The 27,370-nt window shown below is 40.8% G+C and overlaps 2 protein-coding genes across 2 annotated transcripts; both read left to right on the plus strand.

Moving 5' to 3' along the window:
• The first annotated feature begins 1,055 nt into the window (after positions 1 to 1,055).
• On the plus strand, positions 1,056 to 8,691 carry LOC128455873 (histamine N-methyltransferase). The gene is made up of 7 exons (XM_053439824.1): positions 1,056 to 1,216; positions 2,354 to 2,496; positions 3,865 to 3,917; positions 4,739 to 4,846; positions 6,562 to 6,692; positions 6,872 to 6,965; positions 7,871 to 8,691. The coding sequence occupies exons 2-7, from the start codon at positions 2,360 to 2,362 to the stop codon at positions 8,230 to 8,232; spliced, it is 885 nt and encodes a 294-aa protein (XP_053295799.1). The 5' UTR covers positions 1,056 to 1,216; positions 2,354 to 2,359; the 3' UTR covers positions 8,233 to 8,691.
• Positions 8,692 to 11,499: 2,808 nt separating this feature from the next.
• LOC128455869 (histamine N-methyltransferase A) lies at positions 11,500 to 15,258 on the plus strand. Its single transcript, XM_053439820.1, has 7 exons — positions 11,500 to 11,660; positions 11,811 to 11,953; positions 12,808 to 12,860; positions 13,328 to 13,435; positions 14,105 to 14,235; positions 14,400 to 14,493; positions 14,720 to 15,258. The coding sequence occupies exons 2-7, from the start codon at positions 11,820 to 11,822 to the stop codon at positions 15,070 to 15,072; spliced, it is 873 nt and encodes a 290-aa protein (XP_053295795.1). The 5' UTR covers positions 11,500 to 11,660; positions 11,811 to 11,819; the 3' UTR covers positions 15,073 to 15,258.
• Positions 15,259 to 27,370: the final 12,112 nt, after the last annotated feature.

Here is a 27,370-nt window from a genome sequence, read left to right on the forward strand (position 1 = left end):
ATTGTTAAAAATGCACCGGTATCCGTTTAATGAGAAAAGCACATTACCGAGACTCGGAACAAATCCTGATAAATATTGTGTCGGTTCTTATTATCGTCAAAGTTACATTTTGTTTGTGCGCTGATGCAGGATCGCTCTGGTTCTGGTGCGACATTATGCAACAATTTGGTATCTTTGATATGATGGGTTACTTCCTTAAATCAAGTTTTTTAGGGAATAGATTTCAAAGGTGAAATGAATAGAAAACAATTGCAACATTATACATTCAAATATATTGCAAATTATTATCATGTGACTTCGTAGTAAATTACATTTTTCTGTCTTGTCTGGCGTAGCTGCCCCTGTAAAGGACTTTCTGATGTCTCCTTCTATATCAAACACAGATTATAATCCAACCATAATCTGAAGAGTCACCCGATAGTGCCATAGATTTAAACAGACTGGATCCTACTCTTACCAACGAGCTCTCTGACAAGGAGATTATGTTTTTAGCAGTCGTACAAAAACTATAGGACAGATTACAACTACTTCTTGGTGGAGGGATGCGTCATGGTTAAGGTTAAGAACTCAATACATTTAGTTCTCGCTCTGCTTCAGGGGACGGAGCCAAGTTTTGCTTTTCACTTTCTTAGTCATATTTATAAATGTTTGCTTTGAGGTCATATATACAATGTTTAATGCCTAAATGTCCGCTATCTACAAGGTGCATCCGCGGACCCTTGGGCACGTTACGTCTGCTAGTTTAGCCACTTAGGTTTAAAACTTGGTGTAAATAGTCTTGTTTCAAGATGAATATGAATGTCGGGTCTTGCTGACACTTGGATGACACCACACGAGCAGTATGGAGCCTTTTCTGTTTCTTCTGTGGTTTTATTATGTCTGAAGTCTTGGTCAACATTGACTTCAACTGTATTGGACTCAGCTGCTACATAGTTTACCCACTGACACCTGTGAATGTTTATTTCTGGGTGAACTATCCCTTTAAGCAGCATTGTGTAACTGGGTGGATCGTTTCTCCTGGAGGACTTGCTCCGTGCATAGGAAGCAGTGCGAGGGTTTCTCTCTCTCTCTCTCTCTCTCTCTCTCTCTCTCTCTCTCTCTCTCTCTCTCTCTCTCTCTATCTCTCTCTCTCTCTCTCTCTCTCTCTCTCAGGCTGCACATCTCAGACAGACCTCAGACTGTTCGTGACGCAGACTCTCTCGGCTCTGCGCGACATGTAAGTGGACAAATGTGTTTCTCTCTCCGTGTGTCACACAGTAAACACACACAGTAAACACACACACACACACAGTAAATCTACACGTTCACCTGGAGCGAACGACATGTTCACAGCAGCCGTGCAAGGAGACGTGAAAGTGCGCGTGTGTGTCTGTGTGTGCGTGCAAGTGTGACAGATACAATGTAACCGCTCACATAGTAAAGATTACCAGCGGAGACGGTGAAGCTGGTTTCGCTTTGGGAGAGACTGGTTGTGCAGTGATAGACTGAGACTCCCTGGGTGGAGGGACAGTGTGTGTGAACGTGACTTCCTGGGGACACACATTGTGTTCAAAGAGAATCAGTGTGAAGACACTAACGTGTTGTGTATTTGTGACAACATGTTTTATTGTGATCTTATTTTAAGCTTTTGTCTCATGTCACATTTTTATATCTTTGCTCTGTGACTGTGTGATCTTCAAGTTGTGTTTGTTTCTTGTTTATCTTCCATTTTTTATTTCAACTTGAGAGAGGCTTTATAATAAAGTGTGTAATAATAATAATAATGATAATAATAATTAATTGTAATGATTTGAAATACAAATTTGACAGTTTGACAGTGTGATAATAATTGTAAAAAAAGTTATACTTAGCTCCTTTCTAACCAAAGTTACAGTTTACAAGTTCAAAATGACAAATCGAAAGCAAACAAACTGAAGCTAATTGAGGGCAATAACACGAGACAAATGATAATTGTATTCCCTATTTATTTTATGTTTTTTGTGAATTATTTATTGTCATCTTATGTCTTTACCGATATGGATCTACAAGTCTGAAATTAAGCTTTACTCTATAACATAAAATAATTGTTAGTGTAGATTAAGATGTGTCCTATCTTTAACATGTGAACTAAACGTGGAAAAGAAACGTGTTAAATCTGTTATTGATTGACTTAAGTTGGTTATATAATGACGTGTATGACAGTTAAAAAGTTAGACTTTAAGGTGGAGGGCAATTAATGTTCACCTGCAACAGCAACGGTGGTGCAGCTCAAACAAAACAGGAAAACGGAAAGAGAAACCACAAACAAACACATTTCGTAGATTTGCATTCTGACCTTTGTTGGCCGTTGATGACACTAGTTTGTTTTTGCCAGATAACCATGGCATCTCCCCTGAAGTGTCTGGTGGAGGACGATAGCAGGTACCTGAAATCCTTCCAGCTCTTCCTGGAGCGCTCCTCTGAGCACCAGTGTATGCAGGACTTCATCCACAACACGCTGCCAGACATCCTCGCCAGGTATGAGTGAATTCATAACCACTTTCCACAATAGACCCGAATACATTAGACTCCTGCTGAATGTAATATTTGAGAATAGAATAGTCAATCGTATTCAAAATGAGACTCTGTACAAATACAGTATTGTTGCAGTGTTGGAGTTTAACCTCAACATTTTTGAACAAGTTTAGAAAACTTGACGGTATAACACGATGTATATCATCATATAACCGATGTACAACATGACCTATCTGGAAGAATTAAGTTTGAAACTCCATACAAACTCCATTAGTGCTCAACTGATATTAGTTAAAGTAACTGAGACAGTGTGTATTGGTAATGACCCACATGGCCACCAATAGTACATTAAAGTAAAATATTACAAAGTACATGGGTTGTCCACATGCTGGCACTGACAACTTTGATAACTTTTTATTTTTATACAGAAAGTTGAATCGAATTATGATTCTGGATTAGCAAAACTCTCAAAGATGGATGTTGGCGTGAAAGATCCAGTCAGACGGCAGTGAACACATATCTTGTGTTGATTACATAAAATTGAGACGGCAATGAAGTCGGATAAAACAAATAACTTCTTAAATGTGCTGAACAAAAAGAACAACACCAGAGTATCTATTAAAGCAGCCATTGATACCATTGATGAGTTTCTGCCTCATTAGCCGTTAGCTGGCAACTATCAAAAACATCCACACTTCAAACAGAACATCTGATGACCAAAATTCAAAGGACAGACTCACATGTGTTGCTTTCACTTTTATATGAATCAGTTTATATCCAATGATATTATCAGTATTATTACTGAAGACAATATTATGATTATAGCAGTGTTAGATGTTTGAGCTTGATTCCAAAAGAGAGCATTTACTGTTTCTATTGAGGAAAGTTCAATAATTTCCCTGACAAATGCCCATGTATTAACAGGCTGAACAGTGTGTACGTGCCTGGGAGCGGGAGTTAGTCATTCACTCTCTTGTTTGACTATGTTGATATAGGCTGTAGCAAGTGAAGGCCATGCTGCGGAGAATCAAGCCAAACCCTTCTTCTGTGTGTGTGTGTGTGTGTGTGTATGTGTGTGTGTTTGTGTGTGACAAGTAAATAAAAAGTGTTGTTCAATGGCGTCATTAAAAAATCAAGATGGCGACTGACAGAATGCGTGGGGGCAACAATCACAGCCTCTGTGTTTGGAGGTTCTTCCGACACTAGTTCGGTGTCGGGCAGCATCGACTGTTACAAGCCCCCAAAATGTAAAACCACATTTGGCAGCTTGCAGGAGTTGAATTTTAAATCTTGACTTTTCTGTAGAGTCTGTGCTTATTTCTTTCTTCTTCTTCTTCTTCTTCTCCTTCTCCTCCTCTGCTCTCTCCTCAGCATCGGAGGTGGAAAGTCCCATCTGAATGTCATCGGAGTTGGAAGTGGAGCCGGTAAGCACCCAGGTTTTTATAGGACACTTTTCCACTGCTGAACTTATGTTCTGTGTGACACGGTAAATAGCAGCAGTGTCCTCTGTGGCAGACAGCCGAGGTGAGGAGGCGTTGTTGCATTAGCTCCCTGTAACCGCTCCGATTGCACTGCTGTCATTTATGGCCCCGGCACTAAAAACCTTTTACCCTTATTATCACTGTCAAGGGTTTGTAAGCGTCTGCCCGGCCGCCAGATTAATCTTTAACCTCGGTGCAGACGAGGCGACCTCACCAGGCTGTAGTTTTACGGCACATTGTTTCCAGGGCTCATGATACAGCAAGGTTAATTTGATCTTGAGCAAAGTGACTACTGGCCCGGGAGGTGCTGTTTACCCTCCCCCCTGTGTCAAAGCCAATTTAATTTACCTGAGCTGTCATGTTGGTATCATAATGGAGCGCGGGCTGCAGATCCTCTAATGGACTGTAAAGTCTCTCTGAACGACCGCAAACTCCCCAGTAAGTTATTATGGGATCTAATCAGAGAGAGGTCGGCATCTGTCCGCGTCGGCTCCTCCGCTGACAAAGATTCCTTCGTACGTGGCGACTTGTCAGCTTCAGTCCGACCGGGAACAAAGTCGATGTTAAAGAGAATATCATAGTGGTGACCTGTTCCATTGGTACGCCAGCATAAGTGCAGCCTCTGCACAACTGTCAATTACTATCTGTTATTTCCTTGTCCCACTTGGACTGGAGCATCGAGATGATGTGCTGGTCTTCAGAGTTCTTTTGACTTATTTCCCAAAAATGGGTGGTTTGAAAAAACAACTGCTTTATACCTGCAGGTGAGATTGACCTCCAGATTCTCTCTGAGCTGCGAAAGAAGCACCCGGGGGTGACTGTGGATAACGAGGTGGTGGAGCCCAGCAGCCAGCAGCTACATAACTACAAAGGTACAGCCTCTGTCCACACACACACACAGACACATGCACTCTCACACACACCGCACAATCATACTGCGTCTGTGTATCCACATACCCCTCAAACTATGTTTCAGTATTTAAATTAATAGGAAAAAAGAGGTGTTGTTCTACTTATTGTATTTCTTAATGGTGATTTTTTTATTTTTCTAAAGCAGCTCATGGCTTTCACACTCATGCATTAGTAATACAGTTATCCATGTAATAGGAGGAGTTCCTTCAACCACCTCACTCAAGCCCTTGTGTCAGCAAGTATTCACCCCTCTGATGTGTCTTTGATTCAAACGGCTCCGAGTCGGCTGCAGATCCACGATCGGCTCCTGACGGTTACTCTCATATTCACATCATGTATTTCTAAACCCCGAGCCAATGAAAGTTTCTCGATAATCTTCCGCTTCCTCATTTTTTCTTCCTTCGGGTTCATCTTTAATATACGCTCTGTTCGTTCTGTTCTCGCCAACCCACCTCCCTTACTGTTGACAGACGTCTTTGGGAAAGTGTTTTCAAACGCAGGTTTGTAAAACGGGTTTGAAGACTTTTGTGATTTCAAGACTTGCTCCCTCTTGCCCGACTTGAAACTCACAGCTCACAGGTAGCTGCTGTGTGTGTTTTCAGAATCGTGACTCATCCAGACAGTTCATCAGGTGCATGTGTAACGGCCGTGCACGCTCTCTATCAGTCTGTGTGATGTAACAGCTTCTAACCCTCACCTCTGTAGTCTGGTTAGAAGAAGTCATGTGAGGTCACTAACAGCCAACTTCTTACTAGTAAGATTCAGAATTTGCTAAGACACAGAAACAAATGACCTCTTAAATACAAAAGCTAATTTATTCTCATAATTTAGTTTTTGCAGAGCCAGGAACAGCATACAGCAGACTGGTAACATCATGAGGGCCAGCAGAGGGCGCTCACGTTACGAACAAACCACCACTCCCAGTTTGGAATTTATAAGAAGTTATAAATAATGTTAAGTATTAAATGCAGATAATGACACTTAATAGAATGTAATGATAAATGATGGCAAGTGGAATTATTAACCTTGCTACAGATAGTATCTTAAGAATATCTTTCTTGTAAAACTTTTATCCTCACTTTTCCTTGTGCCATGAATTGTGGTTCTGTTGTGGTGTGTTCAACATAGATGACACAGTAAATGACTCCATGAAAATGCTTCGGTTTGAATTGCTGATTTTTAGGAAGACTTTTGCATATTTGCACATGTAAAACACACAGTAGCTCAATCAAAATCTTTTTATAAACTATACTAGAAGATATATCATTTTTTTAGCACAATTCTAGTGTAATATTTTTTTCAGAATAATATATTTAAGAATTTCCCCTTAATCAGAAATGTAATAGAACCAAAAATGACCTCTTGTTGGGGCCAATCGGTTTCCATTGGTATTTATGAGGTGGGATCAGGGGTCCAAAGCAGTTATCATGGCCTAAAATTAGTCACTGTAGTCAAATCTAATTCCATGTACTCCAGTATGACCTTTATTGTATAATATAGTGAGTTTTAAATTATGATTTTTTTCAGACTACATGTATTTCTGCAAAGTTTGGGATATAGTAACTTGTCATTTTCACCAAGCAAGTTGGAATAAAAACACAGATTCTGTTTTTCGGGGGACGCTGTGAAAACAGTGACGTGTGAATTACATCAACTGTTTGTTCCCCATCTGCAGTTTTAGTGTCACAGAAACCGGAGCTGGATTTCATCAAATTCTCCTGGAACAAGATGACGTCCTCTGAGTTTGAGGAGCACTGGAAAGTGAAGAAGATGACAAAGAAAGCCGACTTCATCCACATGATACAGGTCTGTGTTTTTTTTTTCACATTGCGGCGGTTCTGTATTTTTTGACACATCCAGGTCATAATCATCTGGTCGTGCTGCGCAGCAATTAATCCCATTAGAACATCTGTCTAACGCGGCGCTATAATTGGCCGCTGTATGACTCTAGTCACCAGCTCATTATCTGTGGTGAACATCGACAGATGCTGTACTACGTGAAGGATCCTGCAGCCACCGTCAGCTTCTTCCAGAGTCTCCTCGACAAGAATGGGAAGCTCATCATCATCCTGGTCTCTGGTAAGTGCACGGATCATCACATTCTATCCATATGTGGTGAGAAGTGCTGCAGGCGGTCAATGTACTGAACCTCATGCTTATACAGGACATGCAGTTCATATAGGGAGGGAAACCAGTTCAACCATGTAACTCAGTGAGAAAGTACCGCCTCTGAAACATAGAGGAAATCCCTCTCTTGCATTCTGGTTTACACTTTTCATATGGAGAAATGTTTTCCTCCAATAATGATATTTTTACTTCTGTTAAAAAAGGCTTTTTTATTTTGTCAAACCTTCATCCATCGCTGGCCGCACGGCTCAAGAGATGTTCAGGTCAATCTGTCAGTTGGTCGGTTCACCACTTTGGTCCAGACTGGGATCCATCAACAACCATTGAATGTGTTTTTTATGAAAGTTGGTGCAGGCAGTCAAGGTCCACAAACAATGAATCCTATTGACTCTGCAGATCTCCTGACTTTTCTATTAGGGCCACCAGCAGGTCTAACTTTTAATTTATGTAGGAAAATATCATAACGTCCAGTTATTGCTAATTAGCAACTGATACACATCTTAACTCGCTAAACTAAGATGGTGCCAATGTTGGACAATACCTGATAAAGATCTGCATGGTGCAATTGCATGCTAGCATGCTAATGTTAGCATTTAACTTAAAGCACCACTGTGTTGTGTCTTTCTATTGACTGACAGAGCTGCTAACGTGGTTCTAGACTTGAGGTATTTGGACACTAAGTCAAATCGAGCCTTTTCCAAAAACACATACATGACATGTGATGGCCGATGACAGTTTTGGAGTTGGTGTGTTAACGTGATTGTCACATTTATTGTATTAATCGTGCTACAATTTCGGACCAAGGATAGAGACTTGGTGGGCAAAGACCATTTAGTGCTGTTTCATGTCTATTCCAGAGGTGAGTGGATGGGGGAAGCTGTGGAGAACCTACAGGCACCAGCTCAGTTACTCAGAGATCAGTCAGTGTGTGACCACTGGAGACATCAAAAGCTCCCTGGACTCCGAGGGAGTGAGCTACCAGAGCTACGAGCTGCCTTCTCAAATGGATATCACCGAGTGCTTCACTGAAGGAGATGAGAAGGGGGAGCTGCTGCTGGACTTTCTCACCGAGGTGCTGGACTTCAGTAAGACGGCCTCGCCCGAGCTGAGAGCCGGAGTCCTGGAGCTGCTCCGACACCCAGACTGCAGCACGGAGTCCAACGGCAGAGTTATCTTTAATAACACCCTGGGAGTGATAGTCCTGGACCAGCTCTCCTGAATACACTCTGTAATGTGAATGTGAAATTTGCACTGTGATGATAACATCATTTTAAACAGGATGATTAAAAAATGACACATTTTAACAAGCTTTTAGCATATGTGGGAAAACGCCTTGTCTTGGATTGTCTTGAACTTACTGCACTAAATGAAACATTTCAAGTTAAATTTTGTATGTTTTTTAATAACAATTATATTTGGGTGATACAGTATTATTTATTAATTCTATATGACCTTCTACGCTTGTGCAAAATGAATACGGGCTAATTGTTTGTCTCATTATCACGATCCTCTCAAATTCTCCAGCAAATGTGAAGATGAAGATCAGAGCTTCGGATTCTTGCACCGTATAATTTTAATGGGAGCAGACTGTGCTGCCAAGCCCATTACACAGCTGCGCTCGTTGGATCATGATATGTTGGAAATATGAAAATAAATGGGAAATTGAAAATGCCATATTTTCCATGGAGCTGGAAGTCTTAATTTGAAATAAGCTGAATGCTCCTGTGAGAGTGTGTGGAGCATTTGGATAGAGCTGTTGAATTTACTTGCAAAGTTAACTTGATGTGGTTCTTTCTAAACTAATTCTCCTTTAAGGCTGTGGCTGAGGGGGTAGAGCGGTCGTCCAGAAGGTTCAGGGTTCAATCCCAGTCTTCTTCATATGCATGCCAATGTCCCTTATAGAAACAAGTGCTGCCCATAGATGCACTGGCAATAAACTGTACTGTAAAGTGCTTTGAAATCCCAATAATTACTATATAAATACAGACCACGTAACTAACTACATAACTCAAATGTTATTATATTTTTAAAACAACATATCTTTTCCCCTGTATGTGTGATAAGAACGTGCTGATACAGGCTGTATATTGGTTAGATAAACAGAGACTCAATGGCAGCACGTGCTCTTATTGTCTGTTATCATCCAGAACAAACGTTCCTGATTTAGCTGAAGTATTGGCGCCATCTAGAGGGCAGTATTAGTAACGGTGGACTGTAAGAAACAGGGATGGGCATATAATGGGTCCAGATACAGTACATATAAAACGTATTAGCAGATCATTGACCACGGCCACAGTCAAAAATACAAAAATAATAATAAATGAATACATCTGCGTGACACACAAATATATACACAACTAGACACCAGTCACAAATAATAATACAACTACCACTTCTACTTCAACTACTACTTCTACCACTTATAATAATAAGAATAATAAGAAGCTAAATGTATTAAAAAAAATTTGGGAAAAATAACAAACCCTTGTCTGTATGGGATGGTTAAACTGCATGCACGTGCCCACACACACACATTAAATACAAGCACACACCCAGAGCTACAGTATCTGCAGTAACCTGGAATTATCTGCAGCAGTCTATTGAATTGCTTTTCTAATGGTTGTCTTCGACTGCACCAAACCGAGCCAGATGTGTCAGCTTCCTCTTTCTAATGTTACTGTGCGACCCTGCCTGAGCCGTGCTGCTGAGACCTATTGTGTTATCGTCTTCGGCTCCTCTGATAGAGATCTCTCCAGAGAAGAGAGCTCTCCAGGTCAGCTCATGAATAGTGCACTTTGATGTGTGCCCCAGACATGCTCATATTTGATAAAAAACTCAGCCACCAATCAATAAGACGATGAGAAGCGTGTCACCATGGCAATGTTAGAAATAAGATTGTTTTTAGAAGTGCACCACACTTTTGGAACCTCTCATGTCAAGCTGGTCCACTTCAGGCTCTGATGTGTCCTCCCATGATCGATCGATCCCTCTGCCACCTTAAATTAAATCTCTGCTCCATACATTTGACCAGAAGGTTAAAGTTATGTATTTGTCCTTTGGTCCTGTGGCTTGCAATCAAGATTTAAACTTCAATTTCAAGGACAAAAAGGAAGCATTGGGAAATAGTCTGATATCCTCGGGTGCTTTTAAATTACATGGCTTTATTAGAAAGAGAAAAAAATGACCTTCGTGTCACCTTCTTTCCCACTAATGAGAATACTTTTATTTGAAAATGAAATGCCCATGACACTCCAGTATTTAGAGTTGAAATGAACTGGCTGTGAACTGTGGGAGAACAACTGACACACCCAGAGAAGAGGCTGAAGCTGCCAGTGGATTTAAAGCAGCTATTTTTAGAAGATAAGAGCTGTTGTTGCACAAGTGTTTTACACTCAGTCATCACGTTTCTAAGTAGAATTCGTTTTTCATACTTCATTTGAATGACTCTCTTACCTTTCAATTTCCCATTATTCTGCACTTCTTTGGTAAAACATGACCTGAATTGCTGTGGAGGTGGATGGGATGTTCTCATCTGAAAGTGTAATGCAGGAAGTTTTGCTTTGCCAAATACCAAAAGTCAGTGTCAACGAGCAATGAATTTTAAAATGAAAAAACCGAGGGAAATAAAATCCAACCTGCAGCTGGTATGAATAAATCTTCATGTGATTGAAATGATTAGATCATTACTGTGAAAACATCCTTAATAATCCTAAAATACTGCAAGTTGCTCTGGAAGGATTTAATTAAGATAATATTATAAAGTCAAAACTAAAAGTAGTGTTTCCGATTTTCTAATATAATATAATGCGTAACAAGCCCTGAAGAACAAGGCCTGCAGGTCTGCTGCAACTCTCAGTTATATTAAATCAGTGCTGAAGACTTTCCTGTTTTCCACTGCCTTTGAATAAATCTAAGATTGTTTCTTTCCTACACTGCACTTTTACTTTCACTCTTTTATTTCTTGTTTCTTTTTATTTATTTTCAGTTCTCTTTGTGACTCTTTTCAGTTTCTTTTTGAATTACTTTTCTTGCCTTATGTTACTTTTACAATTTGTAATGATGCCATTTATATTTTATAGAAAGCACTTTGAATTGCTGTGTTGTTAACAGGTGTACAGCAAATTAATTAAAGAAGCTATACATCCAAATAAAAGCCATAGGTGAGATATCAGCAATAATACAGTTAAAGTAATACACTATGTTTTGGCAGTAAAAGTAATTGACTTTATTACATTAATGTAATCAGATATATGACAATAAAAGTTATTTGCTCTAGTACAACAAAAGTACAAGGCTATATTACCATAAAACTAATAGCCCATGTATTACAATAACAATAAAAATTGTGTTTTAGTGTTTCACTACAGGAAATTATATAATGTCTCCGTCAACTGTTACATAAGAAATATCTTTGTGTTGAAATGTAGGATTCCTGTAAATGACTAATGAACAGGCAGATTTGGCAAGAGTCATTCGATTTGAGGGAGAACACCAGCAGCTGCCTCAGGCAAAGTTCAGCTCTCGAGGGTTATGTAAGAAGAGATCCAGTGAAAGTTGGCCAGCCACCTTGTGGGTGGAGACAGTAACTGACACTGTTCCTTATAAAGAGCGGGAGAGAATCGACTCTGTGGCTTCAACAAGTTCAAGGTAATTCTTACAAACTTTCTATGAGTGATTCAAATCAGCTCTCTAGTGAAATAAGTGCATAGTGCTGTTTGGGGGTATGAGCTTTAGAAAGTGTGGTAACTCTGAACTTCTCCCTTCATGTCTAACCACTCTACGTGTGATTCCTTGCAGGGATCAGTCATGGCTGCAGAAGTAAAGCAGACGTGTTACGAGGGCAGTGCAGTGCATAGCTTCCAGTTCTACCTGGAACATTCTGGAGAACACGAGGCCATTGTGCAGGGCGTCCACAGCCTCCTGCCAGCCCAGTTTAAAAGGTACACTCAGAGAGGTTGGAGTGCAGCACTTTGCTTTTCATCATCTTCCTGCTATTTTTACTACATATACCCAGACGCAGCCGAGAGGCAGTGAGTGGCCTCTGTCTGTCTTTGTGCTTTCTGAAGGGATGGGGGATCATTCAGCTGCCTGACTGAGGTCTCAGCTAATTACTTCTCTCACAAGTTAAGAGACTGTCTTTACAAAGGGAGATGAAAATTCTCATTAGTGATTCATGCAGGCACAAAGCTGGTGGTTACCGCTAACCAATTGTAATGCATTTCTATTGGTCAAAAGCCTTTTTTGTGTGCTTGTGCCAGTTTCGCGAATCTATACAGAACCCATGGTGCAGAGGTGGGGGTGTGGCCACGCAATTCTGTTCCCAGTTTTGCATTAAATTGTTTTATTTTCAAGTTTTGCATGTAGAATTTCAAAAACACATAGAATTTTGACTTTAGACATAATCAAAGCAAATACGATTGGTGTGATTTTTTTTGTATATCTACTGCTCGCATGACAAATAAATGTCTGTGTCCACCTCTTAGCAGGATTGATAGGTGATGTCTATATTCAGACACAAATACACATAGTCATATAGGTCAGTAAAATATGTAAATTACATTATTCTGGCATTGTTTGATAAATTGCATTCAAAGATCGAAATATATTCTTGCAACTTACACACAAACATGAATACATGGTTTTATTCAATAAGTGACAGATAGAGCACAGGTATTATATTATATTATATTATATTTATAATATTATGTGCTATTGGGTAATTAAAAGTTCATATATGTTGTAATATTTCTCATTTTCATTTCTTTCTTCTTTCTTCTCTCTTGTGTTGATGTAGAATTGGAGCAGGTAAAACTGGTCTGGATGTTCTGGGAGTTGGAAGCGGTGGAGGTAAGTGATGAAAACCACAACACAATACACTGTATATATTGTAGTAGAGGTGATTTTAAGTGCAGCTCCCTCTGAGCTGAGTTTCATGCTCATCATAAAGCTGCAATAAGGAAGATTTGCTGCAGCATTTGTGGGAGGAGACTTGTTAGTGAGTTTGTCTCAGGTCATGAATGTAGGTCACAACTGTCACTGATTAAAGCACAGCGGCAGTTACAAAGTTGTCTTTCATGACTAAAATGATAAGATACACACTCTGTCTCTCAATCTGTATCGCACGCACACACACACACACACACACACACACACACACACACACGTGTATTAGACACATGTAATTTACATTTCGACCTTTCTTAAGTTGTACAGTTGTTACAGAAATGTTTGCAGTGGTCAATTCAAATCCTTTTTTAGCCTGGATGTTTTCACATTGAAGCAGCAGTGCTCTGATGCAAAGTGGTTCCTTCCAGGGGAGGTGGACGTCCAGATGCTTTCTCTGCTGCAGTCGACATTCCCCGCTGTTCCCATCACCGCTGACATTGTGGAGGGCAGCGCGGAGCTCACAGACAACTTTAAAGGTAACAACAATTTAAAATCACCACGACAGGCGCTGTCTTTTTCTATCTTCCTTTTCGCAGTAGAAGTACAGGTAGGCTCAGCTGCTTCCAAAAAAGAACCTCTGAAAGAGGGAACACAAAAAGCACAAAATGATGACCACAAGTCAAAGATCACCAAAGTAAACTCCTCACAAAGCCATGCTGCAGATTAGCTTCCCCACAGGAAGCAGATGTTTTATCCGCCTCCTGCCTGGCTTGAAGATTCACTGTCTTTTCTGTATGCTTTAAATGAAAACATGAATCTGTGAATTACTTTAATAGCTCAGTGTTGAATGCACAATAACAGGGTATCTATGTTTATACATGGCACTAGGCCCAGTTTAATATAAAACATAATTTAATACATCTCCCCACCAGTTTTGGGGTCCTTGGCCTGAAAGACCCCTGCTATAGAACATCCATGGAGAGACCGGAAGGTGACAGGTGCTTGTGAAAAATCTGCCATTAATAATGGCATAATTAGCCCTGATCAGGATGTGCAAGGTTTATGGAAGAAGACTGGAACCTGTAGTGCTGCCAAAGGGGTCTGAGTACTTATTTCTAATTTTGCAAATGTATCAATTTAATCCGTCACTAACATCCCTGCTGTCTTTCTCTGTTCTGTCTTTCTCTGTTCTGTCCAACCTTTAGCTTTGGTAGCAAAGACCACCAGCCTTCAGAAGGTCCAGTTTGCTTGGCACATCATGCACAGCGGGGACTATGAGAAGCAAGTGAAAGCGAAGGGAGAAGTGAAAAAGTTTGACTTCATACACATGATCCAGGTATTAGAAGTTTGCTGAGTGGACGTTTAGTTTACAAATGGCCAACAGGGTGTCAGTGTCTCACTTTGTGTAAGCAGCTCATGTTACTCATGTATCCCGTGTCTCTATCTTTCATGTATTCAGCCTTTACTCTGGAAATAGAAAACTCTCTCTCCTCTGAACAGATGATCTACTACGTGGATAACGTCGATGACACCATCAAGTTCTTCCACAGCCTTCTGAAAAACAACGGCACACTCATGATCATCGTTGAAGCAGGTATATATGTAATTATTGTGAAATTGTGAAATATCAATCATTCGTCTAAATGGCCAAAATGTTTCTTATTAGTCCTGTTGCTTCCTGATTCGTCCTGTTTTGCATGATCTTCACTGCAAAACAAGAAACACGTCCATCTTTACTTCATCTAACAACTACTAAAGTGTTAATGTCCTTAGTTTCCCTCTGGAATCACTGTGCTCTTTAATCTCTCACCACCCTGCAGCCAACGGCGGCTGGGACACCCTGTGGAGGACGTTCAAGAAGGAGCTCTGCGTCGACGTCATCACGAAGTACCGCTCGTCAGCAGAGGTGATCTCCAGCCTGAAGAAGCAGGGCCTGAAGTACGAGGAGCACATCATCCACAACACCTTCGACATCACCGAGTGCTACGATCCAAACAGCGCCACGGGGGCACGTTTGTTGAATTTCATGACAGCGACAAATAACTTCCACCAGTCCCTCACCCAGGAGGTCAGAGCTGGAATCCTGGACCTCCTCAGGAACAAGTGCAGCACAGTCAAAGATGGCCGGGTGATGTTCAACAGCGAATTGAGATGCATACTGGTTCATGCCTGAGTCTGTGTCCTGTTCTCCAGTCAGTTAATTACGACATTTTCACTTCTAAGATTTACTATGAGCAGTAGTTTTCAGTCTCTTCAACTAAAGTGCAACTCGAATTTTGTGATTACTTAAATGATCCATAAAAGCAATGAACAATTGTGGCTTGAATCAATATAATAAAACTTTTTAAAACCTTAAGAAGTGTAGTTTCATGACAACTCCTTTTAAACAATTTTTCTTTGTTTATCACACAATGTACTGAACTGCTGCTGCTGTAAGACTCTGGCCCAAGAACAATTTCCCCAGTGGTGACGATAATGTATATTGGATTTGATTTGATTTGATTTAAATTCACGTCTAATCTAAATCTTGGGTATTACAGCTTAACGCTGCAGTTCCCCTCGGATCCCTCTAGGGTCTATCGAGTCTTTCAAATAACTGTTGGTTTGTTTTTGCAGCTTTACTGTTTTACCCTCATGGCTCATGTCTTCACATGTTCAAAATCAAACTGTTTAAACAAAGAAATAATCACAATAAACCACTGGAGAATCTTGTTACAATCTTAAAAACCGTAAGGTAGCATTGATTTGATAGAGAAGGCAGAGTGTTCCTCCTGGACTTAACTTGAACTTGTAGTTTTGACAGTTTCTGTCCGAATCCACATGGAGGGACAGCTGAACTCCACACAACCCCAAAATGGCACCATCCCATCATACATCACTTCTACAACAAGCATACAAGGAGCACTGAATTATATAGTTTCAGATCTAAGAGCAGGAACCAATATGTATGTTGTGCCACATACTGTATATTTGCCATTAATTGAATTATGTAAATTCTCGAACATAAACACGAGAAAAACAAGGTATTAAACATAATAAATCTCTGAAAAGTAAATCTCATCCGACAATAGTCAACATTGCAGCAACGATACTACTCCAATCTCTCACATATCTGTGGTGAAATGATGGAGACACTTTTTGGATGCTGTATTCTTTAAAATAAAATGTCTCAAAGTAAATATTATTATTATTTAAGTAATTCATTTTACAAGTTTGGATGTGGGACGAGGGCAGATCTGGACAGCTGAGGTAAAGAAAACCAACAGTAATCTCATCGGAATGTGATTACATTACATTACATTACATTACATTACATTACACTCAAAACACCTGTTTCATCAGCAAGAGTGAACAGGAATGGAGGAAGAAATCATTTGAACTAGTCACTGTCCAGCAAGTGGAGGTGTTTAGATTAGTATTTTATACTGAAATAACATGTATTGTGTTAAAAGCAGGAATGAGGATTAATTAGTCTACATTCTTATATTTTGACCCCAGTTCTGTTTGCAGTCTTGCTTCCCATGCGTCACATGGTCTCCCCCAGTTCTTCACTCCTCTTTAGCTCTTTGTCTTTCTGAGTGAGTTGAGCCTTTCTCTGCTGATCCTTCTGAGCTTTTTGCCTGAGCTCCAGTTGGAGCTGGCTCCCCATCGGGCTCCATCCACTCTCCACCAGAATAACTAGCACTTTTAGAGTCTCTAGTTCATCTTTGTGTGCAGACTATTTGATCAGTGGAGTTTAGTTTAATCTCAGGACACAACTCTTTGAATCAATATGCAATGCAATTCTGTTCAAGTTCTATACACATTATTGTATTAATATACACCCCCCTTACTGTTTATATACAGGATCTATACATATGCAGATATAGTACACTTCATTTCCTTTTTTGTCCTCCTGCTTGGATGTTAAACTTCTTTTTCAGTACAGTGACATTTCTGAATTTCTCAATATGGAAAACTAGATATGACAAACAAACAATATTTAATACATTAATTAAACAACCTGAAAATCTAAAACTTTAGGCAAAACATGAATGGATACTCTGGAACAGTAGACTGGCAACTACCATCCTGTTACGATTCTGCCTCTGTGAACATTTGAGAGATTTGTTGTGTTTGGACTTTTGATATTTGTTTTGGACTCACAGTCTCCTTGAATTTGAACTTTGTTCTGTATGTTTGGATTTATTTGCTCATTGAGTTGTTTGTTTCCTGTTTTATTTTGAAACTGTATTCCTTGTGTGTCTCTTTTACTTTACTTCCTTTCTTTGTCTATTTTCCCTCCTTTGTTGATTAGCTGCCTTTCTTGGATTCTCCTGTGTCTCATTAACCTTGTGTATTTAGTCTCTGTGTTTTGTGTGTCTTTGTTCTTTTCAGTTACTCAGTGTTGTAGCATTTTCCTGAGGTTTTCCTTGTGTTTATGTTTATTTAGTCTCCTTCATGTTTTGCACTCTGCTTTTCAGACTCCCCATCTGTTCACCATACCAGTAAGTCCCATTAAAGAGCATTTTGTCTGATCCCACCTCGTCTCTTCCTGTACCTGACACATCCAGGTGAGAACCAACACAATGAAGTGGGTCAACAAACAAACTGAAGGGGGTCAAGGGCAGATCTCACGTATAAGTCAGGTCAGAACCAATTTCTCCAGGACCTCCATTTTACCTCAGCACAACCTGAGGTCATCTGGGCCCGATGTGGTGGCCTTCTTGACTACCAGTAAGGATGTCTCGAATTTATATTATGAAAAAACTAATATAAACATGAGCTTTGCTGAAACTTTTTACCCTCTGGAGTTGCATATTGCCAGCTACAGTCCAACAGATGTGTTATTGTCAAAAAACATATATATCCGATACTGATACGACTCCTATGATGATGTTATCAAACCCCTGAGACACAGAAATATAATTGAGCCTTTATATTTTACAGTTCAACCGTAAACTTTATTATATATAACTATGAATGAGATAAATAAAAAAAAAACATAAATACAAACAAATACTGTAGAACTTGAATGGAGAAAACTGGTGAAGTGCCCGTTCTGAACCTGCCTGTTTGGAATAAGCTGTTCTCTGTCCTGTGTTAATGCTCCAGAGATACTTCAGAAGTATTCCTTCTCAACCGTTCTATAACATGTTGGAAATTTCTATTGTTTGTGTGCTGGATGTTGATTTTATAGTCAACATATTACATCAAATTCAACAGAATTTGAAGACTCACTCAAATTTTTTACTGAAATTCATTAGAAATTAAGAGGCTGCTGCTAATTTTAGTTTCGAATAAAACCCTTATAGATGTCCAATATAATTACAAAGACATCCATGACCAATAAAATGAACTGACTTCCCTTCCCTCTGTTGCAGCTCACTGTAAAGCCAGCAGATGGCGCTACATATCCATGTTTCCAGCTGAGACTGCTGCCTGTGCCCTGCTGCAGTGTCTCCAGCAGATGGCACACTGGCCTCACGTTCACATGTAACACAACAGCCAAGCGTGAGAACACCAACTTTTAATAAACATGACCAAAAGAAACAGACCATGTGTTAATGTGTTGAAGAATAATCTCATGTTCCCGCTTCACAGAGACAGTGACGCACAAAGTCACGACAAACCGCCGAGCTCTCGTCTCAGGCCGTCCCGCAAATGTATTCTGGCTGCTCATTTAGCTCATTAGCTTTAATAGGTCAGTAATTGAAATTCATCAGAAATTCTTGTCAGTGCACTCCCCCCTGATGTCAGTGGGCTTTCAGCACCTGCTCAGGCTCCATTACCGGGGGTCCTCGCCGGGCCCTCTCCTGCTCCACGGAGTGACAGAGCATTAGTCACCGAGATAATCAACCTCAAGACATTGTTTGCCGCTAATGCTAATCAAGAACTATTTACCTCGCATGCCAGTTGGTGGCTTATCGGGAGGAGAAGTTCTCTCTGTGAGATAAATGGGATGAAATGTTGAATGGATCGGCTCGTTTTCCAGGTGATTGATTACGCGGAGTGGGGCCGAACAGCTGGATGTTGTTATATTGTTAGCTGGATTTTTGTTTTTGTGCTGTGCCGGTGGCGCACCTATTAGCTGGTGACAAGCCACGTCTCTCCAGAGTACATTTCCCTATATGAAACTCGGCAGCATGATATTTGTGAAGGCGGTGGACTGTTCCGAATCCATAAATACTTGCTTCAGTTGCCACGGTCCAGGTCAGACGCTGCAGCTGTGCAGTTGTGAGAAGCCTCCAGGTGAAAGCTCTTCGTCAAGAAAGCTTTTTCCTCCAGTCCATCTGGCCAGAGCTGAACTGGAGAGAAGCTCCCTGGCTCTGAAGTGCTCATCGGTTTTTACTTTCACTCATCCTGAACGTAATGTGGAAACAGGCCATGTGGTCAAAGTGTGGATATCAGTGTTATGTCTTCATCTGAGATGGTTTTTGTCGGATGTGGTGACTTGTTTCCCACAATCTCATCCATGTGGGTGAACTCGTCTACGTGTGGTGCTGAGGCGAATGCAGAGATACTTGAGTTCAGGTGAACCAGAGTCACCTTCATTTTCAGAGAATAAATTAAATTATTGAGGCTTCATATCGAACAAATACATTTTGTTATTAAAAAAGTGGCAGATTGAGGATTTTTGTGATTAATGGGCCATAAAGAGGCAGTGAATTAAGGTTTAGAAGAATCCTAAGAGCTAATTATTTATCCAACATCCATTCAAATGTTCATGATTCAGTCAGATGCATGTTTAAGTTATTCCTTGTTTACTTTGAGTTCTATAGCTGTGATTAGAAGCCACACGTCATTGAATAAATTATCGAAATTGTTCCTTATTCAAACATATAGTGCACTTCCAAAAAAACCTGTTAGTATTATTAGTAAGTGATTTGTTTATATAAAAAAAAAAAAGACCATTTACAGGACAGGGAGAATTCAGGAGCCAATCTGATTTAGCAGGGCCCCTCTACCCCTGCCCTGGATCCGCCCCTGTGACACATACACACCAGTTGAAAGCAAACTAAAGTAACACATTTAATCTTGTGTAGAAAATGTTTATCGCAGTAATTTAAAAAAACTTAATTTTGATGAAAATCACTTTGTAGATGATGTTTTGACACTGAACTGATAGTAAACACAATAGGGAAGTTAAAATGACATATTTTATTTTCTGTAGGTGGACTTAAAGTAAAGTAATAATTTTTCAAATCCCTTTTTGAGGGATCTTTCTCATGATTATTTCAGAAGTTTATTCAAATTAACCCCAAAAACATCAATTTCTGAGAACATACAGGGATCCTGCACCTAATCCTGCCTGTCAACTGCATATTAATGTTACAACTGCCTATCCCACTGGTTTTTAAAGGCAAAACCATACAAATATTATCCTTTTTTTTCTAAGCTGGATATTCACAGCTTGGCCAAATTGACTCTTCAGATGTCTGTCTTCTTTAATACGGCTCCTTGCTCCTGGTCACCTCTGTGTGGAGAGCCAGTATCAGGCCAGAGGCGTCTTCTATCAGCCTACATGTCAGCGTTCAGTCCTCTCGGGGACCAGAGCAGGACATAAACTGGCCCTAAAATACATCACACACACTTTAATAGGCAGAGGCTGCAGCCCGGGCCTTGAAATATAGCTCTGATAGCGCCGCTGTAAATGGCCGGCCCTCTGCAGCGTATATTTCATTCTGGAGAATTAGCCGTGTTTAGCGGCTGCTTCTTTACAGCAGCTGTCCTCCATAGTTCAGCAGAATATCTCCCTGTGATTGACGATGGAGGATTTGTTTTGCCTTTTGTGAATTCGGTTTGACATCAATTAGCTCGGCACAAAACAAGATGGAGGGCGGAAATACCAGTTTTAGAATTCAGACTTTTTCTCGTCGTGCAGATGTTGATTTGTGCCGTGGAAGAAGCGGCTCGCTGGATTGAGTCATCCCAATGAGATTAACCACGAATCAGAAAGGCTGGGATCGGGCGACTCGGCTCTAATCAAGTTTACCTTTGTCTGCCTCATTAATCTCGGGATCCGGGGCCTTCCAGTCCGATCCTCAGGATTGTTCCCGTGGATGTGAATGTGGAGAACTGCCACAGATAAAGAATGGCGCCATATTCATTCTGCCAGGCCCGAAACCCTGCATTAATTGACCCCCTTCTGTTCATGCAACATCTCGATCAATTACAGATAGCACAACACATTTAGTGAATTCATAAATTATATATCTCAGCGTATAGGCCCTCCTGATTTTTGTGCTGCAAGTGTGAAACTTCTCATGTCGAGGGGAAAAGTTGAGAAATAAATATGCTACTTCAGAGGAGTTCGGTACGAGCCTGACAAACGGTGATAACCATTTTGAGAAACAAGTTGATATTGACTCTGAGCCATCCTCTTTCAAGCCCACGTTCGCTATTTGATAACAAAAAGAGTCACTGTCACTCGTTGGCTTTGTCAAACAGGAGAGTTCCTGAGGGGGAGAGGCTCCTTAATTACACTCAGTGACGCTAACGAACCCCCCGACTCCCCCTCACATGCTGCTGTGTTCGGGGGGGGGGGGGGTGTTTGCAATTTATTTACTGTTGTGGGATGTGGAAGAAAATAGGAAAGCCTTATGTAATGCTGATTGTTGAGCTTATCACGTTTTTGCTATGATTCACATTAACACACACACACACACACACACAGACACACACACTCACACACACACACACACACACACACAGTCGTGCCTCCATGACTTCAGATGATTTTACATTGACTTACATGAGTTATAAGTAATTAGGTTTAATGCTTAAATTTGCCTTTATCTTAAACTTACAGATTTAAGTCACTTGGACCACTCACACAAACACACACATACACACACACACACACACACACACACAGGATCATGTACCATTTTACATTATTCTCTATGAGTCATTGCATTGTTCCTCCTGCAAGAACTTAATAACCACGTGTTTCAATGAAAGTAATGATGATAATAATGATAAAATAATAACCTTTATAGATTTACTGTTCTTGCAGCAGAGTGTGAGATCAGATCAGGCCTTTAAAAACACCTGCTGGTGATATGAGCTGCTTCTCTATTCCAGCTGTGGTTGACGTCTGTGCTGCTCAGCTGTAAGTGAACGGATACAAGACTCGTATTAAAACTGATCCCGACAGAACAATCATGCCAGAGGTTGGAACCAGTAGCAGGGATATCTGTACTTAATCCCTGTCATTGGAAAAAACGGTGGAAATAAGTCTTTACATTTCCCTGCAGATCTCTGCTTTGGCTTTATTATTCTTCAGCGCATTAATCAACTTGTATCTCGTCCCCCTGATTTTATGAAATGCTGGTTCCGGCCTCGCATCAATTCATTGTCTCTTAAATACCCTCCCTCCCGTGGGTGCCAGCTTGATTGTGCATAGGAAATGAAGTCGGAAACTTTTTCGGAGCTCTATTTAAAGTGCGGGTCCCCGGAGTGACCCCCTCTACCCCCAACCCCCCCCCCCCCCCCCCCCCCCTTTAATAACTCACGATCAGGGTCCTTTGCATTGTGTCTCTCCTCGCCAGTGTTCTCAATTAAAAAACCCATTCTAATGAAAAGTTCAGCTCAATTACCAAATGGGTTTCTGTTTTCCATCCACGATAGAAAAAGAAAGAAAAGGTGTTTACAGGCCTGTGAGGACTCAGACCCAATGAAGACGGTTGTTTGACTTGATAAATCACAGTGCAGGTTGAATGGGAATAGCTGTGATCTCTGTTAGGAGCCGGGAGTCACATCGCAGCTCGCTCACCTCTGTGGCAGCAGGCCGAGGAGTTTCACTGTAACTCCATCTGCCACCTGGGAACAATTGTGTTTGGCGACATTTGATATTGCATTGGGTGAACTCATTTTGTCGGATTCAGCTTGAATCAACAATTTAAAGTCCAACAGACAAAAAAGGCTGATGATTTGTATAGCATGTGTTTGTGGCCTAATGGGATGTAGGTTTTCAAAGTGAAGTTGCATCTCCCTGCATGGCACTACTAAGAATATCATGATGGATTAACAGATGTCACTCCGCACCTTGTTTCATTCGTTTGCATCTTCCCTCGGATATTTGTGTGTGCAAGCATTTTATTCCCCCCCCCCCCAACCCCCCTCTATTCGCACAAGGTTCGATTCGACCGGGCGAATCAATACACGTATTGATGGGCGTCAGATAAAACCATTATGGCGACCAGCTGTAATTTTTCAGCTGAATTGATTTCATTTGAAATGATCCATGTACATCCAGTGGAGCACGCCACCGCTGTGAGAGTGTTTTACCTTGACTCCACGCGAGAGAGACATTATTCATCACCCGGAGAGAGAGAGAGAGAGAGAGAGAGAGAGAGAGAGAGAGAGAGAGAGAGAGAGAGAGAGAGAGAGAGTGTCCCTTCTTTCATACCCCCAATAAAAAAGCAGAGTAATGAAGCTTCTGTGGGTGCTGTCACTTCAACACTGCTTTATAAAGGATGACACAATTATATTTTACCAGCTCACCAAAAAATGCTGACATGCCCCGGTTCAATAAAACGCAATCTGTAGCGAGAGGAGTGCGCTGGTTCCTTTGCTCCGGAGTCATAGCTCATGAACTACAAGGTGTCGTCGCCTTGGGATGCTCCTCGCAGAACGTTTTCTCCTGACAATTAAGCCAGGCAGGGGGGGGGGGGGGGGGGGGGGGGGGGGAGAAGGAGCAGCCGTGTTGATATTAGGAATAAAGAGTGATATATCAGTTTGGCTTTAGAGGAGTGCAGTTTTGTCACGCTCCTTCATATTCCCTGCAATATATTCCCGCTTGCTGGGGGAAATTGCTTCACAGTTCTGTTCACGAGGAGAAAAAAATGTGAACTCCTCGTTTTATCCTCTCGAAAAATGAAAGAAAGAAGGAGGCATAAACAGCCATGACATTTGCCTCTGAGCAAACAGAGGCTAATGCTGCATTACCGCCAATCAGTCAACTTGGTAAATGTTTGTCCAAAGTATGATGGATGACGCGTCGACAACTATGAAAAAGCGACCGCTTCCTAAACCTGAAATCTTGCATATTCAGAGACAGCCGGTGTGATGCTCCAGACAGCCGCCGCCCTGCTGCTTGACGCTCACCAGCAGCAGGATGTGGCTGCTTCTTAGCGGACGGCCTGTTTTTTCCTTGGAGAGAGACACATCTGGCCTCGGATAATCTCTCCTTAGTCTTCTGCTGTGTAATACATGCAAAGCTCTGCTCCATGTAATTCCCCCAACTGCTCTTTTTTCCTTTTTTTTTTTAACTTGACAAGGGTGAAAAGACCACTAGTATGAAGTGTGTTACAGGATTCCTTTCTACCAACTGTGTCAGTAGTTCGTCCAAGCTGAAGTTACCTATACATGAATGTGAAATAGAATATGAAAGTACAAGTAGGGGATCAAAGCAGGTTGAGATTAGTGTAGATATTTTGTTATTCAATTTCCTGAAGCTTAAAATGTGCCCCGGTGAGCAGAATAGAATAGTCACTTAAATATTGGCAGCTTTAAATGTGGTGCTGTTCTATTGTGGTGGTGCACAAACATTGATATTTAAACCTATTCATTAGCATTCTTGATAGCATGCGAGTCATACATGAAAACGTCATAATTACGCTTTGTGAAATGAAATCAGGACCAAATTGAGATTGAACGTCAGCCACTGTTAATGGTAATGAAATGTGCCGTGCGTAGCCAGACGCCTCGAGCCTCGGCAGTATAATATGTAGCAGCGGTGTCTCACTTGTTTATTTATTAACAGAGGGATTGTCTGCTTCACTTGCTATCACTGAGGCTTGACAGCTGCAGAGTCCAGGTGATGCATGAGCCAATATGTGAACTGGAGAAGGCTCAACATCGCACATCAATATGAAAATCAGTTTCTGGCAGAAATAGCCCGTGGCAGTACATCCAGCCTCGAAAAGTGACTAATCTTAGGGTCATAAACCCTGCACAAGACGCCCTGGGTCTTTTTTAGAGCGACAGAATTCAGAAATACCATCATTTTCCATTCCACAAGCCAAGGACCTTGCTCCTTATATTAGCAGATTCCCTTTAATAGCGTGTGAAATAGCCGGGTTGCCAGAACTAAGCAAGAGCAAATAAAAGAGAGAGTGAGGGGGGATTGTGAAAGGTGACCTTAGTCTCTGGAGCGGCAGATTAAAAACTTCAAATGCTCTGCCAGAGGCTCTCCGTAAGAAACAAAAAGACCACAGGCACGATGTTACTGTAGATGGAAGTGGCTGCCAAATATCATCTTCTTACAGAGAGGGATTATGAATTTCACAAGGCAGTGGCGTTCCCATTGGAGAGAATATTAGTTCACATATTGTTTTTCCAGATCTGCATATATTTCTGCATTATTTTTTTTTTCTTTTCCTGACTTTCAGAACTTTGTAGGGGACTTGTTTTAATTTGTCAACACATGGAGCAAACTGAATTTAATGCTATGTAGAATAAAATAGAATGACCGTGTTTTCATGTCAGCCAATAAAACTGAATGATATCACTATCATTTAACTGATGTAATATACATTTTATCTTTCATAGCATATTGGTGCATTTTAAATTCAATTCTCTATTTGTATAGTGACAAATCACAAAATACATGATCTCAAGAAAGGTAGAGGTCTTACAACAATAAACAGTTCCCACTATGGGTTGGTGATAGATTTCTGGTATATAACTCCCACTAATTTAAATATTGTAACAGGAATGATCCCCTTGAATTATTAAGCATAAAAAATAAAAATTCAAATGCTGCTATAATAATTTCCAAGCAGACATCATTGCATTCTTGTGATTTAGCTTCAGCGTTGCCTTTGAAAAGCCTGGTGCACATTATAGGTGATCAGGCAGCACTTCCCCGGTCCCTCCCGTGGCTTGATAATAACTCAGCTCACTTAATTACAGACTCAGCTTCCCAGAGAAATAAAAAAGAGAAGCAAGAGAATGATTTTTTTCTCATGGGGGAAGCGAAACAATGGCGTTCTCCAAATCCTTGAATGGATTTCTATCTCAAAGCTCGTGGTGGAGACAGTTTGAACTGCAGTATCGCCGGGTGCTTTAATTACTGTTCAATGACTTCTGTCCGAGTCCTTGGCCTAGTTTAGATTCCTTATCAAAAAGACAGCCATGCGCTGAGAAAAGATTACTTTTTAAACTTCGGGATGAGGGGAGGGCAGAGACTGAAAACAAGCTAATGCTGTTGCACAAATACATGGAAGGGGACACAGCCCACAGCTATTTGGAAAGCAATAGCCCATTCCAAGATGTGGCATCGGGCTGGCATCCGCACAGCTCTTAAATTCCTTTTCTCGAGCCAGATGGCTATGGAATTACACAATTTTTAATCTAAAGCACGAACCTCTCTAGGCTTGGGGAAATCTTCTTGGGATAGCCACATTGGATTTATCCGAGAGGAGACTGTCTCTCGCCCCGGGGGCCACATTCGATGGTAAATATGAAGTTTGACACTGAATGTCCTGAGTCCACTTCCTGCGAGAGATAAGTCAGACCTACAAACTTTCACAGCGTGCCACAAACAGAGCCGGTCCTCCTGGACAGTTTGAAATACACCTTGTAACTATGACATATTAATATAAAGAGAGGTCCTTAAATACTTAAAATAATATTGTGACATTTTGGGAGGTAGTAGTGTTTTTGTTGGACAGAGGGACACACAGATTGCCTGGGTCTGTCCAAAGGTAATAAAATCTGCAGTGAACTAGTTGTTAAGTTGTAAACTGTAAAAAAAAAAACACTAAGGTATCGGCTTACACAATTTTTCAGTTGAATTTATTTCATCTAATCTAATCCGTTAATTTTAGTTTCACCGAGAAAACTGGTCAAGTTGAGGTTGAAGATATTTCCTGTAGGCAGACTGGAGACATCAGGTTCAAAAGTGTGAGTCACAGTAACCTTGACCTTTGAACTCCAAATTGTAAGTGTGTCAGATGTGATGAAATTCCTCCTGGGTGTTCCTTATATATCATGTTCACAAGAACTCTTCACATTATATGTGACCTTTGACCCTCAGCCTCCAAAATCCAATCAGTTTAACTTGTGAGCCTAAATTGATGTTTATACCAAATTTGAAGAAATGTCTTCAAAGTGTGTGCGCGGTGTTTGTGGACATAAGACCAGAAATGTGCCTTGTGAGGTCACAGCAGCCTTGACCTTTGACCTTTGACCACCAACTTCTAATCAGTTCACCCGTTAAGTGAACATTTCTCCAGAATTTGAAGAATTTCCCCCAAGGCGTTCACGTTCTAATTTTATCCTCTTAAATTAGAAAACAATACATTTTACACAGTTTATTTGTAGAAATTAAACATAACAGATGAATAGCATGTTCCCCGTAAATGACATGTTATTTAGTGAGTTCTAGACGTGCTGGGAGGCAGATGTTGTGACTGTCAAACTGAGCCAGGCTGGTTTTTGGCTTTGTCCCAATGCAGTTACACCATTGCTCGGCTAGTCTC

The sequence above is a fragment of the Pleuronectes platessa genome, chromosome 14 (genome assembly GCF_947347685.1).
Source record: "Pleuronectes platessa chromosome 14, fPlePla1.1, whole genome shotgun sequence".
Lineage (NCBI taxonomy): Eukaryota > Metazoa > Chordata > Actinopteri > Pleuronectiformes > Pleuronectidae > Pleuronectes > Pleuronectes platessa.

Excerpts from the sequence above, each read along its gene's own strand:
- LOC128455873 (XM_053439824.1), top strand. The coding sequence starts at position 2,360 with ATGGCATCTCCCCTGAAGTGTCTGGTGGAGGACGATAGCAGGTACCTG. Across the intron at positions 2,497-3,864 it reads CTGCCAGACATCCTCGCCAG|CATCGGAGGTGGAAAGTCCC; the intron begins GTATGAGTGAAT and ends CTCTCTCCTCAG. Across the intron at positions 6,693-6,871 it reads ACTTCATCCACATGATACAG|ATGCTGTACTACGTGAAGGA; the intron begins GTCTGTGTTTTT and ends GAACATCGACAG.
- LOC128455869 (XM_053439820.1), top strand. The coding sequence starts at position 11,820 with ATGGCTGCAGAAGTAAAGCAGACGTGTTACGAGGGCAGTGCAGTGCAT. Across the intron at positions 12,861-13,327 it reads GGGAGTTGGAAGCGGTGGAG|GGGAGGTGGACGTCCAGATG; the intron begins GTAAGTGATGAA and ends GGTTCCTTCCAG. Across the intron at positions 14,494-14,719 it reads CATGATCATCGTTGAAGCAG|CCAACGGCGGCTGGGACACC; the intron begins GTATATATGTAA and ends ACCACCCTGCAG.